The sequence below is a fragment of the Synchiropus splendidus genome, chromosome 3 (genome assembly GCF_027744825.2).
Source record: "Synchiropus splendidus isolate RoL2022-P1 chromosome 3, RoL_Sspl_1.0, whole genome shotgun sequence".
NCBI lineage: Eukaryota > Metazoa > Chordata > Actinopteri > Syngnathiformes > Callionymidae > Synchiropus > Synchiropus splendidus.
Window position 1 is genome coordinate 32142750 of NC_071336.1, and position 15021 is coordinate 32157770.

Consider the following 15021-nt stretch of genomic DNA (forward strand, 5'->3'; position numbering starts at 1 on the left):
GTTTACTTGTACAATAAAAATAAAACGTGATTAATATGCACTTCACGAATGTTAATAATGAACTTTATTTTAGAATTAAAGCTTACACTCGACGAAATAAGGCAACAAATAAAGAACTTTGACGTCACATGCGGAGCGGCTCTTGCCCTTCAAAATAAAGCCATGGAACGGATGTGAACGCTGCTCTAAGCAAAAGAGTGTTTGTCATTGTAATACAAAGGTTTCATTACTATTGCAAAACGTGTCAATCCGCTCTCATACGTTCATATCAGCCAAGCGTTCTAAGTTAGTATGACTTCTATGCCTCTATAGCATGAGTGTTTGACGTTCTTCCAGGACTGAGTCGTGCTGCTGCTGCTGCTGCTGCTGCTGCTGCTGCTGTGGTCCACGACCTCAGTGCTCGTGTCCCGTGTTGGTCTCATAGCCTAGAGTGTCGCCCAGGTGCTGGTGAGCGAAGAACGCTCGGGCCATCTCGTTGATGTGGTTGTAGGCGCCGATGGATTTGAAGTACTCCACGTAGTTCCAGAAGTCGGAGGTGGAGTAGGGCCAGTAGGGCACGGCCGGGGGTTCGTCATACGGCACTGCAGGAGCACACACACACACAGCCCTTACTTTGGATCGCTGACTAGGAGACAGACTCCAGGTGTGGTGTGAACTTTTCCAACAGAAAATATGTCACACCACGGCTCCAACCCACACTGAGCATCAATTGAGCGCTTGTTCCAGTGTTCCTGGGATACTTTTGTAGTTTTTTTTTTAACATTTCAATAAATAAATGGGCAATAAAAACTTTTTTTTTGGGACCCCACAAGTTGAAGTCTCAATTCGAGGGTTAAAACTGACAACAATAACTGTTTCATTATAACTTCAGTTTGGTTGTGGTTCAGGTGAGCCATGTGTTTTGGACGGTTAGGTTCAGGGTGACGGGCTGGGGAAAGGGTTATGACAAATATAGGAATACAAACGTGTGTGCGTGTCCATGTGTATTTATGTGCAGTTTTGTGAGTGTGTGTTTGTTGTGTTTTGGTCCAATTGTGCTGCAAGGCTTCTGCTGTCCTGATGTGTCTTTTCACTGTTGTGTGTTTGCACCTGGCTGCTGTGATTTGTCTATCTATGTGCATGTTTTAGTGTGTATCTGACGTGATGTAGCTTTGTTGATGTGTGCACGTGTTTTGTCAGGACATCTACTCGCTTAAGGTTGTTTTTGTCCTTTTTCCTGTGCATGTGCTGTTTGGCGCGTGTCTGTTTTTTGTCGTATTTTTGTGTTAAGATCTGTGTTGAAACATTTTTAAGAATGTTTTAGGGCATGGTTGCTGAGGTTAGATGAGATCAGATAACCATTATTAGTTCCACGGTGGGGAAATTCAACAGCAGCAACAGTAAAGACATTCAAGACACATTAAATAATATATGTGATAATAAGACATAACAACACATTAAAAATCTCCCCAAGCAACAGCAGCTCATAAGAACACAAAGCTGCCTCACAACTGCTTAATTTCCCAGACGAACAAACGACATATACAAGTGTCTAATCAATAATAAATAAATATTATCAATTGCAACGCAATAATATAAAGTAAGAATTATAAGGGATATCGGTATCAGGTATCGGCCAGATACCAGGCTTGAGTGCTTGTATTTTACAGCAGCTTTTTGAATGTCAGTTTATTTAGTAAAATTTGTGTTTCTACGGCAACGAAACAGTAGGTTACCTAGTGTCACTGTTGTTCTCAGAAGTGTGCGAAGCCCTCAAGTGAGGCTTCGCTATTACCTGACTAAAGGGCTTCGTACACTGAAGAAGAACCTGTGACCAACACCCACGAGCACGAAACACGTAGTGGGGAAAGTTGTTGAAACAGGGAAATATAAAAAGAACTCAAAGTAACTTTATGCGTAATGGTGTAAATAAGCAGTACTGATGAGTACTCAAATGCAAGTACTTGTACACTACGGATTTTGGAAAAACTGGTATCAGTGCATCCCCAATAATAACAACAATAATAATAACAATAATAACAATACAACAACAACAACAACAACAATAATAATAATAATAATAAAATAATATTAATAACAATAATAATGATAATAATGATAATAATAATAATAGCTGGTGGGTGCAAGGCTTTTTTCGTTGGTGTGTAACTCTTTACTTTAAATACGAAGGCATTTTGGCCTCAACAAAGATGTGTGAATGTTTGCTGGAGATACTGCACCTCCTTCAGGGACGATGACTCGGGCCTCTGTGAAGGAAAGAGAAAACACCAAATTAACTTTGCAAACATTCCACACGTTCCTGCTCACAAAGACGTGATTGAGCTCCGCGCGATGGAAAACCGGACGTTGTCCCGCTGGACTTCTTCAGGACACACACACACACACGGTCGCACACACGTGTGCATGGAGACACTCATGAGCACGACCACACAGAGGCGCCTCTATACACCAGACGGTGAACCCAGTGCAGTGGCGCACGGGTCCGACATACTTTGATAAGCTTCTCGTATCAAACGTGAATCATCTGCTGACCACTCTCTCACCAACAGCCTCAAACACACCGTGTTCCTGAGGGTCGGAGCATCAAAAAGACACTGACCGTGGAGGCTGCAGGCGAAGACCAGAAGCAGAAGCAAAACCAAGCACTTCATCTTGACGTCTGAAGCAGGAACAACTGATCAGAAGAGAAAGAAGAATCGAGACACGCCACCAGGTGAAGTCCGCCCTGCAGCAGAGCGGTTCTGTTCAGGACGTTCCTCAGGTTTACCTGTGAGAAGCTCAGGTCCTGGAGAGGCTGCTGATCTGCTGCTGCTCTGCTGTGGTCTGTGGTAGGGACGAGAGCGAGGACGGACCTCTGACACACACACACACACACACACACACACACTTGCTGCGTGGCCAGGCCTTTCCCCACTGGACGCACACACCTGGTCAGACTCTTTCACCACGGAAACTTGATCCCCAGCTCCAGTCCACCAAGACTGGACACTGCTGGAATATCCACTTCATCCAGTGTGTTTCTCTGTCCCAGCAAGCTCGGGTCACACGGACAGGCCAGTCAGCGGCAGGGAGACGTGTGTGTTTTGTGTCCATATTCATCTTGTTTACGCATATGATTTTAAAAAAGTGACAAAGACATCAACCTGGCTGATGTTTAAAACCTAGTTTCCATGTTCCGGATGGAACTGAATTATTGACTTCAGAACAGTTGATGTAAAATATGGGATTTATTCGGGAGACAAGTGATTAAAAACAGTGGGTCTAAACTCGGGAACGTCCAGGTGTCTGTGAAGGTCAGCTGAAGGTCAGCAGCCTTCAGGTCTTTGCCAGTCAACGTGGCTCTATTGTTCGTCTTTACATCCAGTCTGGTCGGTGAAGGTCATGGGCGCCAGGTTGATTCCCTCGCTGGTCAGCAGCTCTTCGGCGTAGCGGATGGTCTCAGCCGGGAGGAAGCGCGAGCGTCCCAGGATCCAGGCGAACTCCACGTGAAACACGCGCAAGACGTCGGTGCAGGAGTAGACCACAGACAGGGAGGCGTAGTCGGTGCTCAGGACCCAGTACTGTCCGTACGGGGAGACTGAGGGAAACAGAAACAACCAGTGTCACGACACTTTCCCACTGCTGCTGCTCTCCAGTCGCCTGGCTGGAGTTCCAGCAGCATATTCAGGATAAATAACACAGAGGAAAAACACGTTTGACCTTCACAGGAACCAAATCACAACAAGATGCGTTAAAATGAATAAATAAAAGATAAAAAATACAACTGCAACTACTACAATAACAATAATAATAATATTCTGTGAATTATTATTGTTTTATTATTATACTATAGAATTAATAAAACTGCACAAAAAAGTACATACGACTACTACAACTAATAATAATGATAATAATAACAATAATAGCATTTTTTTTTTATTTTTATCAATATACCTGTAAAAATGTGCAAAAAAAAAACACTATTCAAACAGAAAAATATAAGTTTTTCTTTTCCACAAAAAAAAAACTTAATTAAATTTAAAAAATAATAATTATGGAGACAGACTATAAATATATAAATGGATAATTGAAACAATAGAAGCTCTTGAGTGAAAAATAAAGAGAGATTTAAAAGTACATTTAAAATGTATAAAAATTCAAATAGTATTTTCATTGTGTTTGTCAAATGTAAAAACTAAACACATGCTGTAAACCGGACTGAGACACAGGTGTGAACTGTAATTCGTGAGTCGAGTCAGGAGTTTCAGGCGAACAGGACACATCAAAACTGCTGAGTCATGAAGGCGTTGAGGAGGTGTGAGCTGGAGAGGCGGACTCACAGTAGGAGAAGCTGACTCCCAGCTTGGACATGTCGTGGAGGTCCTGCACCACCGCCGTCCCCTCCACCGCTCGCACCTTGCCTTTACTGCCGCACACAAGGTCATTGTTGGTATGGTGACGGGTCGGTGACGGACGCCGCGGCCGGAGCAACGTGACTCACTAGAACTGCTTGTTGATGACCTGGATGGTTCCGTCCTTCCTCAGATCGTAGTTGGCCTCGATGCACTTTCCTCGCTCGAAGCTGGCGGGAAGTTTGGCGATCTCGTACCACCTGCCCAGATACTGACAACGGCGATGATCGGGTCATTTCTGTTGCTGTTTGTTGGTCTGTTTCTGCGCATGTGTGTCTCTTTTACAACCACTTTTATTTCCAACTCAGCTACCAGATTCAAGTTACTCATCCAAGACACAGTGCTTTATTATATTTATATCTGCTCAATTCTGCTGTGTCTTGAGGCATGACGTCATGTGCGCGGCGTGTCAGTCACGTGTCACCGACCCTGGCGTGAACTTCAGAGGAGAGTTATGTCATGGAGACGTTTGTACCGCACAACATGTTCTTCTGTATTGGAGCCAGTTTGACAAAGTAGAGTGGAAGAAGGTTCGCCTCAAGTGAGGGAGATCTTTTTTAAAATCCTACAAAGATTTGAAAAAAGATCTCACATTAATTTATACAAAATTAATGACAAAATAAGATGGAAGTAAATGCTCTTCATATATATATATATATATATATATATATATATATATATATATATATATATATATATATATATATATATATATATATTGATCGCATATATCAATATATATTGATATATGCGATCAATATATCGCATATATATTGATATATATATATCTGCGATATATATATATTATATCGCATATATATTGATATGCGATATAATATATATATATATATATATAATATCCCTTTCATCCCGACGGAGCTACTGCCCCCTGGTGGCCAACAGGAGACGTGAAACATGAAACATATCATCCAAAACACCGGTGTCTTTGCCGGCATTTTCATATAAGAAGTGATATATCATTTGACAAAAGAAAATAAAACATCTTCGTGGCCTTCACAGGGAGAGGGATAGTCGTGTCATACTTGGATTATTGTGTGTGGTTTCAGTGCAATGTGTTAATGCAGCTTGTCAAAATAAAATATTAACTCTACACTCACAATAGAAATGAGAGAAAAGACGCCACACCTGAAGCTCAGCTCTAAACACACCACCTCCATTTTTTTTTTGGACGACCCGGGCTGCACAGTGGCTTGTAATCTAACTTAGTTACTTTTAAATTCAGTTACTTTTTAAGGGAGTAGTCAGTAGTCAGATGACTCTTTCAAAGTGACTGGTCTGAAGTTGTGCCAGTCGGAGGTCCACCCGTGAGGTCTCCTGCCTCCTGTGCTTGTCTCTGTCTCGGGTCGGATCTGAGCACCAGTCCACGTCTGCAGTCGGCCCAGTCTCCCTCTCTCTCTGTCTGTTTCTCACCTTCTGCAGTTCAAAGTTGGGCTGCACTTTGGGACACGGACACGGCCCCCAGCGGTAGGTCTGAGCAGCGACGGCCGGCAGCAGCAGCAGCAGAAGCAGGTGACAGACTGAAGACATGATGGCTGGAGGACACCACAGGAGTTAATGCTCAAACCACAAACCTCACATCTGGTTGTTCATCTGATGCGGAGCACATTCACTTGTTACGTTTCATTGGACCTTCCTGGTGCAGAGGGGAGACCTCTGGTCCTGTTGTGGACCACCTCCCCCAGAGGGATCCGTTTGCCTGAGTAGGAGAAGGAGACCACCAGCCTCCATCTCCACACAGGGGCTGAACATCAGAATGGAGGCCTCACTTCACACCCACCAGAAACTAGAATGTTCTCCTGAAGGAGGAGAGCAGACCTTCTACCGCTCTGCAGCTAAAGGGGGCGGAGTTAGTGGAGGTCCACCAGAGTGTGGAGGAGGTGATGGAGGATCATGACCAACCCTCACGTCCTCTCCATGATAGAGACAGGTAAGTCACAAGAGTGTCTCATCCTGCCAAGGCAAGTTTCTGTTTCACACTTCACACTGTAGAGCCTCTAGGCTCAGTCTTGTCCTACTGGTAACAAGCGGTACTGCATCACTCTCACCACCACTTTCCTTCACGACTGTTTTTAACCCGTCAACGTTTAAGATTTGTCTCAGGATGTTGGTCAAATAAGACGCCTTTTGTCAGCTGGTGTTTCACTCTGAGGGCCTTCATCATTTCAGAGAAATTTCAGTCAGGTTTTTCACACATTCCACGAGTTAAATAGAACCATTCAGAGAGGTTTTCACTGCGTCAGCGAAATTCCCAGACAAACGTCGGCAGCTGTCAGTGAGTCTGTTTCCTTTAACATCATGAGAACTGGCCATTGAAACTGAGGTCCCTCCACATGAGCAAGCGGCAGCTTCATACAGTAAAGCAAGGTTGTACGTAACAATCCCTGTTACATAACTCCTCTTCTGGTTTTGTGCTTATTTAAAAATGTTCATTTTAAAGGAGATTCTCAGTAGTGACTAGCTAGGTCCTGGAATACACTGAACGCACCTTTTATTATCATTAAATCTAAAAAAATATATGGAATTCAATGTTTGAAGAAACAGGACTTTGTAATCCTGTTATCATTAGACTTTATTGTAGATTAAATTAAGAATTACGAGTTGAAATAATTTAGATTGTTCAGGATTAGTAGCTAGTGAAAAACAATGGATATCAGAAAGAAAGAAAAACCATGAAGTATTTGATAAAAGTAGTTAACTTCATTTGTGAAATGACCAAAACGAGAATAAACACTTTTTAGCTACTGAAATGTGCCGCACACAGAAGATGATTTTGCAGAAAACATGGCGGTGAGTGGGATGTGAAGCGTGCGTCGACCCTTCACCCACAGCAGCCATTGTTCCACAACAATAGTTCGGGTGTGAAACCAACCATCCTGTGCTTTTCTGCACATCGTCACACAGGTCTGGCAACTCAAGCCACGTGAGACGGAGCTGCTGCTTCCCAACAACAACAGCGTGAGGCGTTATTTAACCTGAGAGTCTGAGATTCCTCGCTGTTTATACGGCGAGTCTTTATTCTTCTATTGTAATCCCTGTGTTTAACACGGCGTCATTCTCATTCTAATCCAGAGCTTTGTGTTTGACCACATCCTCATGTGAGCGACGCAGCCGGCACTTTAGATTCCAGTCTCAATAAGATAAATAAGACACATAAGACAAACAACTCCAGTAAAGAGGGTGAGAGCGGACGACAATGAAGCAGAGATTCATCAGAGGCCTGCAGCAAAACGGTCAGTAAACGTGACGGAGCGCCAGCGCGCCTCTTACCTGAGGTGTGTGAAGGTGCGGCGCGTCAGACTGGATGACTTCCAGTGCACAGTCGTCCCCCTGAGTCGAGGTGAGTCCCACACACGTCACTTCCCCGTCCCGAGGCTGCTCATTAGCTCAATTGTCCTCATGTGCACATGAGCTCTCACACACACACACACACACGCCCTGATTCACTCTGGACAATGAGGCCTGTTGAGCTGGCAGAAGCTCTCCCCATGAAAAAGGGGCAACAGTCAGCGAGTCACCCGACAGAGTCTCAAGAGACGTCGCTGTAGCGACCACAGAGTCGTGACCAGCCGACATGTGTCTCTCTGAGACAGAAGAGCGATGGACGTTGGTGAGCGCCACTGTCCTCGCCCTACCACTAAAGACTCTGATTTACACTATTTACACACTTATTTAAAAGACAACTTCAATAAATGTAAACTAGTGCTGTCAGTCGATTTAAAAAAAAAATTGAATTAATCACATTTTTATCTCATATCTGCTAAAGGTCTCCTGATAAAGAATTTGAGTTCTAGGATATTAAAAAATTGTAGTGCATGACTAGTCAATTGAATACAGTCAGAAGAGAAGATCTGAAATGCAGTTTTTTACTGGTGAACTGTGCTTCATAAATGAACTCCAAAAGTAAAGGTCAAACATATCCGCAAACCAGTTAGGCCAGGTGCATGGTTCAAGAATGTAGAACAAATACAGTGAAATAAATAATATAAGGCTGTTTTAAAAAATGTAATACAAATACAGTGATTCAGTTAAATAAATAAAATAAAGCTGTCTTCAAAAATGTAAAATAAACAGCAATACAGTTAAATAAATAAATTAAAGCTGTCTTCAAAAATGTAAAACAAACAACAATACAGTTAAATAAATAAAATAAAGCTGTCTTCAAAAATGTAAAATAAACAGCAATACAGTTAAATAAATAAATTAAAGCTGTCTTCAAAAATGTAAAATAAACAGCAATACAGTTAAATAAATAAATTAAAGCTGTCTTCAAAAATGTAAAACAAACAGCAATACAGTGAAATAAATAAAATTCTGAAATAAAATAAGGCTGTCTGAAACAGGCACTTAAGCTTAATATAGGAATGAATGAATAATAGAAGTATAACACCCCTCTAAATGAGGCAAAATGAAGAACCGTTGATACTCATAAGTAATTGCGTTACATTTTTTAACGCATTAAATTGCGGCGTAACTAATTAATCGAATTAAAATGAATGTTAAAATGACAGCACTAATATAAACATTTCAGTTTAGTCAATACACATTATTTGGTTTCATTTTTTTATGTATATGTAATTTCAAACAAACATTTTGTTGAGTTTTAATCCAAACAGATTATTTGGTTTGTTTCAACTCTGGTGAAGTGTTTGGTGTATTGGCCATTGGTTAATCCATTCATCAAGGCACCAATAGCAAAGGCTCTTAGAGGGCGCGGGACATATTCATAGAACTGCGGTTACATCAGGTAACTGAGAGCAACTGGCTTCACAGCATGGTATAGTTTGTTTAAACTGTCGACACGGATTATTGGCTTTAACCTTTAAGATTGACAAAGCAACCGCTGCAGGGCAGGAAGGTGTTAAAAAAAAATAATGAAAAACCATCTGAAAGTTGTGAAAAATGCCAGAATCTTATCGACCCACCGAATGTTTTTTTTTTTTTTTACAATTTCAAATCATGTACGCCGTATTACGACTTTTATACGGGGAAAAATAAATCAGAACAAAAAAAATTCCCGCTGACGTTTCACGCCAGACCGATATCGACTCGCCAATTTTGGATCCAAAACGGATCGTCTGGTCTCACTGGTCACCGAGGACGGTCGCCGCATCATACCAGCAAAACTTATCCTCAATCGCGCATTTATTTTTCTTGTTGCTTTCGGCTTGGACCATAGGAGTGTTGTGTGCGCATGCGCGTTGGAATCATTCAGAGAAAAACCATAGAAGTGAGCATGGTCTTCCATGCTCACTTCTATGGTTTTTTGATTGAAAGACACTATGGAAAACTATGGAAGATTGAACGACACTATGGAAGAATTATTTATTTCAAAACATGCTGCACATGGTAAATGTAATGCAAGAGCTTTTATATTATGTTATCTTTGTCATCATTTTCCAGTCCATTGTCTGTCTTGCTGCGATGTAAATAGTAATAATAACATATTACTAAATGCGCCACGATTGTGTTTGTAAGGTTTATTTTCAATTTATAAGGGGAATTGCACTTCTTGAGGTTGACAGGTATGGATTATATCCGACCACGTCAAGACAGAAAGGAGCAAGTGGCGACGAGAAAGAAGTTCCGTCGCCTTCTCTTCCAAGTGGCAAAAGTGAGAGTTGAGTTCCGAGATGGAAATGTACCAGGAGCAGCTCATAAGGCCCCACAGGTGCGAGACGAGGAGTGACTGACAGGTGCACGGCCAGGAAGACAATACAGTCTTCATGAACCATACTTTTTTTCTATAGTCCTTTTACATCCCTCAGACCAAGATGATGATGAAATAGTTGTTGGATGTCGGACTGAAATTACCGAGTACTACTAAATATATTTCACTGATCCATCGTCGTTTTACTGGAAGCGAAAGGATCTTGTCTGAAGGGACGTGAGCCAAGCATTTATCGTCTATATTAAAACGAAGTGTCTCGCTGGTCCTCGTAGCACACGCTAGTTTGTGACTGTAGGAACTAGATGTGAGACAGAGAATGTAAAAATGAAGACACCTGTTTTTCTTCCTGATTTAGCAGAAATCTTTAACCAAATACTTTCACCTCAAACATTTGTTACATTTGAGACACGACCCTTTCATGTTACGCCCTATTGTTTCATCTCTGGAAGTGTTATAACTACAATCTAAATATTGAATCGAACTCTTAAATCTGAGTTTAAAGGAGACAGACTTCTGCTGTTCTGTTGTTCTCAGATTCTGAGATTAAAGTGAGAACTTTAAAGTCAGAATTCTCACTTTAATCTGAGAATTGTAACTTTAAAGTGAGAATGGATATATCAGGATATACAACAGAACGTTAACTTGATGGCGACAAGAAGAAAGGCGGGTCAGCAGCATCCATCCGTCTGATGAAAAGAAAAAAAAGCCAGGCGAAAGTGGACAATAAAACCGACACTTTGAAAAAGATTATTTATTTCCAGTGTTTTTTAATAAGAGGGTGTTGAACCCATGTTCTGCTGGACACAGGCGGGATGTCAACATTGTCTCATGCAGTTGGTTGAACAGACCTGTGCTTCAGAGTTGTGGCTGTGGGTCCGGAGTAGAAACTGATCCTAGGAAGAAAAGGTTCTGCTGGAATGCTGTCAGGTGAGACTTTCCGACATCTTAAAAAACAAAAATAAAAGAGGCACTTTTTAATTCGTCTGATAAAAACAAGTCACGTAAAAGGGTTAGAAGCCGACACGTTTGGGGGGCTTGCACTGCACTCTCGGCCCGTCCAGCTAAAACCTGGCTGTTGCGGTCGTGCGGTGAAATGCAGGGACGTTCCCACCGCACGCAGCTCAGAACGCAGCCTTCAGTCATGGCGACGCCTTTCAAGTACAGGGATGGGGAGAACGGGAGGCGACTAAAGCTCGTCCACTTGGAGGGCGGCACCTTCTTCGTACCGCCGAGCGCCGGAATATTCCAGTCGTAATTTACACAGTATTTACAGTAGATACAGGAAGTAGCAAAAACATATTGCGCAGCTAAAATAGAACATTCGTACAGATACACATTCATTCCATCCTGGGGAAACCCCACGGGTCACAGGTACTGGTAGAACCGCGAGCGGACCACGTGCGTGCCGGAGAGCTTCTGTGGATGTGCGTCGTCTCCAGGAGAGGGTTTGTTCTTGCCCTGCGGCCCGCCGCCGTTGACTCCGGCGAGCGGCGGCGGAGGAGCAGCTTCCTGAGCGTCGGTGTCCTCGGGGAGGGCAATGGGCGCCTGCTCTGTGCCGCGGCAGCGCTCCCTGCCGACCCAGTCTCGGGTGGAGAAGTCCTGCGAGGAGCACCTGGGCTTGAGGCGCTCGATGGGCGTCAGCTCCGCGGCTTGGTCCACGCCGCCCTGCTCCCTCCAGTCGTTGATGACTGCCAGCCCAGCGAAGTCCCTCTGGCCGCCCATGGTGTGGCGCCGCCGAATGTTGTTCTTCTTGCAGCGGGTTTCCAGAGCCCGGCTCTTCTGAGCGAACATGTCGTCGGCGGAGGAGCGCAGGCGGAGCTTGAGCCGCTCTGTGATCTTGAGGTGCCACGCTTGTTCGGAGCGCTCCGACTCACTGCGAGACGAGGAGCTGATGCTGCTGGTGCTCCGGCCCTTCTTCATCACCTCCAGCACGCGTGACAGTCTGTTGCTGGACTCGGCTCTGCCCTCGCCACGCTCCCCGCTCCCCGCCGCTCCTTCCATCGAGGATTCGCTGTCCGTCTTCTGTCGTAGCGACCAGCGGCGTGACAGCGTGTCGCACTCGATCATCTTGTGCGTGGGGAAAAGGCGGCGGGCTTCCATCTTGGGCGCGGCGCCCTGCGTTGCGCTCTGCTCTGGGCACGGCGTGGACTGGCTGCTGCTGCCGCCGCTCGGGGCAAAGATGGGGAAGTCGCTCTCGCTGTCCGTCTCCATGGGGCGGCCCTCGCTGATCAGCTCGCTGCACTCGTCGTCCGCCTCCTCGCCACACTGCAGCTCTGGACTCAGCGCGCTGGACTCCGCCCCCGTCAGGAAGGTGATGGAGGACGTGGTGGAGTAGTCCGAGGTGATGGAGCTGACCTCGGCCCCCGCGCCGGCTCCGGCCGGCAGCTCAGGAGAAGCGCCTGTCCTTTTGGACCTCGGCACCGACGCTCCGGAGCTCATCGTCCCGAGATCTGAGGTGTTTTCATCCAGCTGGGACGGGGGGTCCGACAGGGAGGGCTTGCCGTGAGGCGCCGCCTGACACCTCATGTCCGGAGAGCTTTTCAGCGACGGGCGTCTGGCCGGCGTCGAATCCGTCTGTGGCAACTTGGACTTGGGCGTCAACTCCACCGCCCTCCCGTTCTCTTGGCTCTCCTCCGTCCGAACCTGCTGCTTGAGGTTGGGACCCGGGCCCCCAGGCGTGTTCCCCTTCGGCCCCTGGATTTCTTTCTTGGCAAAAACTGAGTCCAGGTCATCGTCCGAGCTGCTGGGCTGATGCTTCTCCTTGGACTTCTTTCTTTTGCGGCCCGCTGCAGCAAAGATAGAGGAGACCAGCAGCTCCCGGCTGCTCTGGTCCTTCCCCGAGCCCCAGGAACCCTGCGGGAGGAGGGCAGAGACACTCAGTCAGCACCAGGACACAGTCGCCAGCCCACATCAAACATGGTCACCGCTCTGACAAATCTAGATCTTTGTGCCGCAGCCGCTCCTGTGGAGCAGCACAGAGAGGAAGGTTAGAGGCACGGCGGGCGTGACGGCAGGCGTGACGGCAGGCGTGACGGCGGGACGAGAAGCAGAGCAACCGCGAGACACTTTCTCAAGACAAAGGCCATGATGCAAAACTGTTCGCAGCAGGACTGTGAAGAACTGTTACTCCCATCTTGGGCAGTTTTTCATTTCAATTCTTCATCCTACATTTTACTTTTATCAAATTATTTTTTATATACTTTTGACTTTTCCCATCCTTTTCTTTTATGTTTTATAATTATTATTTACATTTTCATTTTGATTTCTAGATCTCACAACGCAAATCTTATTTCTTTCTTGTTCACCCATGTTTCAAGCTTTTATCAAAAAAAAAAAAACCTTTCAGAATGTTTAATCAATATTACCTTGCCTTTTTTGTTATTCATATATTTATTTACTTTTGTGACCATCTGAAATGAGTGTCGGATATTCTGTTCTGTGTGAGAGTGTTTGTCTACATCGTCCTGTGACAGACAGGTGGACCTTCAACAGGTGCCCCAACATCTAAAACTAACATTTTTTTTATTCCTTTAATGGTAAGAACTTTCTTTGTTTCAGCACATATAATATTATGAATAAACATTTTTTTCAGCCGTTTCTGCTCCCCTCAATGAGGTTGCCATGGGAGAAGCCTATCATAGCTAGTCGGGCCAAGACATGTTGCTGGAGTGTGGGAGGAAACCGGAGGGTGATAGACAGGGCTAAAAACCCCCTCAAAATTCACTGTTCAATTCGTCTCACCAGCCTCCACTTCAGAGTTGCCACCCCCATGGCCCGCCCCCCACGTCCTGCTGTGATCAGTTCCCCAGAAGCTGATGGTCAGTTGACTCCTCTCACTTCACACTCACCTTTGACTTGGCCGAGTCACTAGTTGGAGAATCTGCAGGAAGAAAGAAGAGACAGGAGTCAGAGGAGGGAGGGACGCTCATGTTCACCACCACAACATGAACTGGGGAGGGAAAAAAAAGAAAGTAAAGAACCATGTTGATGAGCAGCGACAGAAGCAGGAGCGGACGACGGCCATGCTGCACTCACACTCACTGATGACTCAGCTGGAGCCACGGCGTGCCCACATGCAGACGACCTTCTGACGCGTCAGAGCGCTTCAGCACGGAGCAGAACTCTGTGCTGTCTCACAACTCTGCACTGTGGCGAGTCAGAAGGTCGGCGAGTAACGGCAGTAGACCCTACCTGGGGTGACCCTCACTCACGCCCCAGAGACACCAGCAGCTCAGTCAACAAACACACAAACATCACTCGCCCACGACCAGGGCTGAAAGTTGAACTCCTGCAGCTGCTTTTGCCTGATCTGCTAGTACTGCCTTCCTCCCACTTCCATTTGTGACTTCACCTCCGGAAGATTCTACCTCTCCATCTGACTGAAAACTCTTTCTACAGACGTTTTTTAAGATCATATTGAAGTGTGTTCTCTCATTACCCACTTTTTCTCTCAAAGAAATCCTATTTAATCCTCAGCTTTGATCCCATAACGTCTTCAGCACAGACCATTTGGCTCACTTCCACCCGACTCATTTATCATCTCATAGTTCTGGCTTTCATTATAATAGAGAATCTGTTCACTATATAACCATATCTTTCTTTAGATTGAATTTTCGTGTTGCACTACTGACTTCCATCACACCTTTCACACCTCAATATTTCACAGACTGTTTGGGGTTGAGAAAGACAAAATATTTATTCACATTGGAGGTTTAATTTTGAAGTATTAAATTACTGTTTCATCTTTCCAAAAAGGAAAATTCATATGACTATTTTAACTCATAATTTCATCATATATTTCCTTCATTTATAAGCAGTTATTCTATCATTATTTTTATAACCTCAAAGCATTGACTTCATATCTGATATCGCAAGATTTACTCGGCTATATTAACTTCATTGACCCCATGATGGGCAATTTTTCATCTCATATTATTGACA

The 15021-nt window shown here is 44.7% G+C and overlaps 3 protein-coding genes across 7 annotated transcripts in view; all 3 read right to left on the bottom strand.

Moving 5' to 3' along the window:
- Positions 1–103: 103 nt before the first annotated feature.
- Positions 104–2800, bottom strand: otos (otospiralin). Its single transcript, XM_053859671.1, has 4 exons — positions 2768–2800; positions 2600–2659; positions 2220–2246; positions 104–581 (listed from the first exon to the last, which is right to left on the bottom strand). The coding sequence occupies exons 2-4, from the start codon at positions 2649–2651 to the stop codon at positions 394–396; spliced, it is 267 nt and encodes an 88-aa protein (XP_053715646.1). The 5' UTR covers positions 2652–2659; positions 2768–2800; the 3' UTR covers positions 104–393.
- Positions 2801–3230: 430 nt separating this feature from the next.
- On the bottom strand, positions 3231–8607 carry apodb (apolipoprotein Db). Its single transcript, XM_053859988.1, has 5 exons — positions 7680–8607; positions 5823–5944; positions 4481–4602; positions 4320–4405; positions 3231–3577 (listed from the first exon to the last, which is right to left on the bottom strand). The coding sequence occupies exons 2-5, from the start codon at positions 5937–5939 to the stop codon at positions 3342–3344; spliced, it is 561 nt and encodes a 186-aa protein (XP_053715963.1). The 5' UTR covers positions 5940–5944; positions 7680–8607; the 3' UTR covers positions 3231–3341.
- Positions 8608–9778: 1171 nt separating this feature from the next.
- LOC128756479 (rho GTPase-activating protein 21-like) overlaps positions 9779–15021 on the bottom strand; it is an 82015-nt gene continuing 76772 nt past the window's right edge. For 2 of the 5 annotated variants that reach the window (XM_053861029.1, XM_053861032.1), the window contains 2 exons: positions 13929–13960; positions 9780–12933 (listed from right to left, as the gene is read on the bottom strand). In XM_053861029.1, the coding sequence (XP_053717004.1) occupies positions 11446–12933; positions 13929–13960 (1520 nt within the window). In that variant the 3' untranslated portion in view covers positions 9780–11445. Of the gene's footprint in view, positions 12934–13928; positions 13961–15021 lie in introns of all 5 variants that reach the window. The other 3 variants (XM_053861030.1, XM_053861033.1, XM_053861031.1) reach the window with 3 other exon arrangements.

What these genes read in the sequence shown, in the direction of transcription:
- otos (XM_053859671.1), bottom strand. Translation starts at nt 2,651, where the DNA reads ATGAAGTGCTTGGTTTTGCTTCTGCTTCTGGTCTTCGCCTGCAGCCTC. An exon ending in CTTCGCCTGCAGCCTCCACG is followed by an intron (nt 2,247 to 2,599) that starts GTCAGTGTCTTT and finishes TTTCCTTCACAG; the next exon opens with AGGCCCGAGTCATCGTCCCT. An exon ending in AGTCATCGTCCCTGAAGGAG is followed by an intron (nt 582 to 2,219) that starts GTGCAGTATCTC and finishes GTGCTCCTGCAG; the next exon opens with TGCCGTATGACGAACCCCCG.
- apodb (XM_053859988.1), bottom strand. Translation starts at nt 5,939, where the DNA reads ATGTCTTCAGTCTGTCACCTGCTTCTGCTGCTGCTGCTGCCGGCCGTC. An exon ending in CCAACTTTGAACTGCAGAAG is followed by an intron (nt 4,603 to 5,822) that starts GTGAGAAACAGA and finishes CGCCGTTGTCAG; the next exon opens with TATCTGGGCAGGTGGTACGA. An exon ending in GGGAGTCAGCTTCTCCTACT is followed by an intron (nt 3,578 to 4,319) that starts GTGAGTCCGCCT and finishes TGTTTCCCTCAG; the next exon opens with TCTCCCCGTACGGACAGTAC.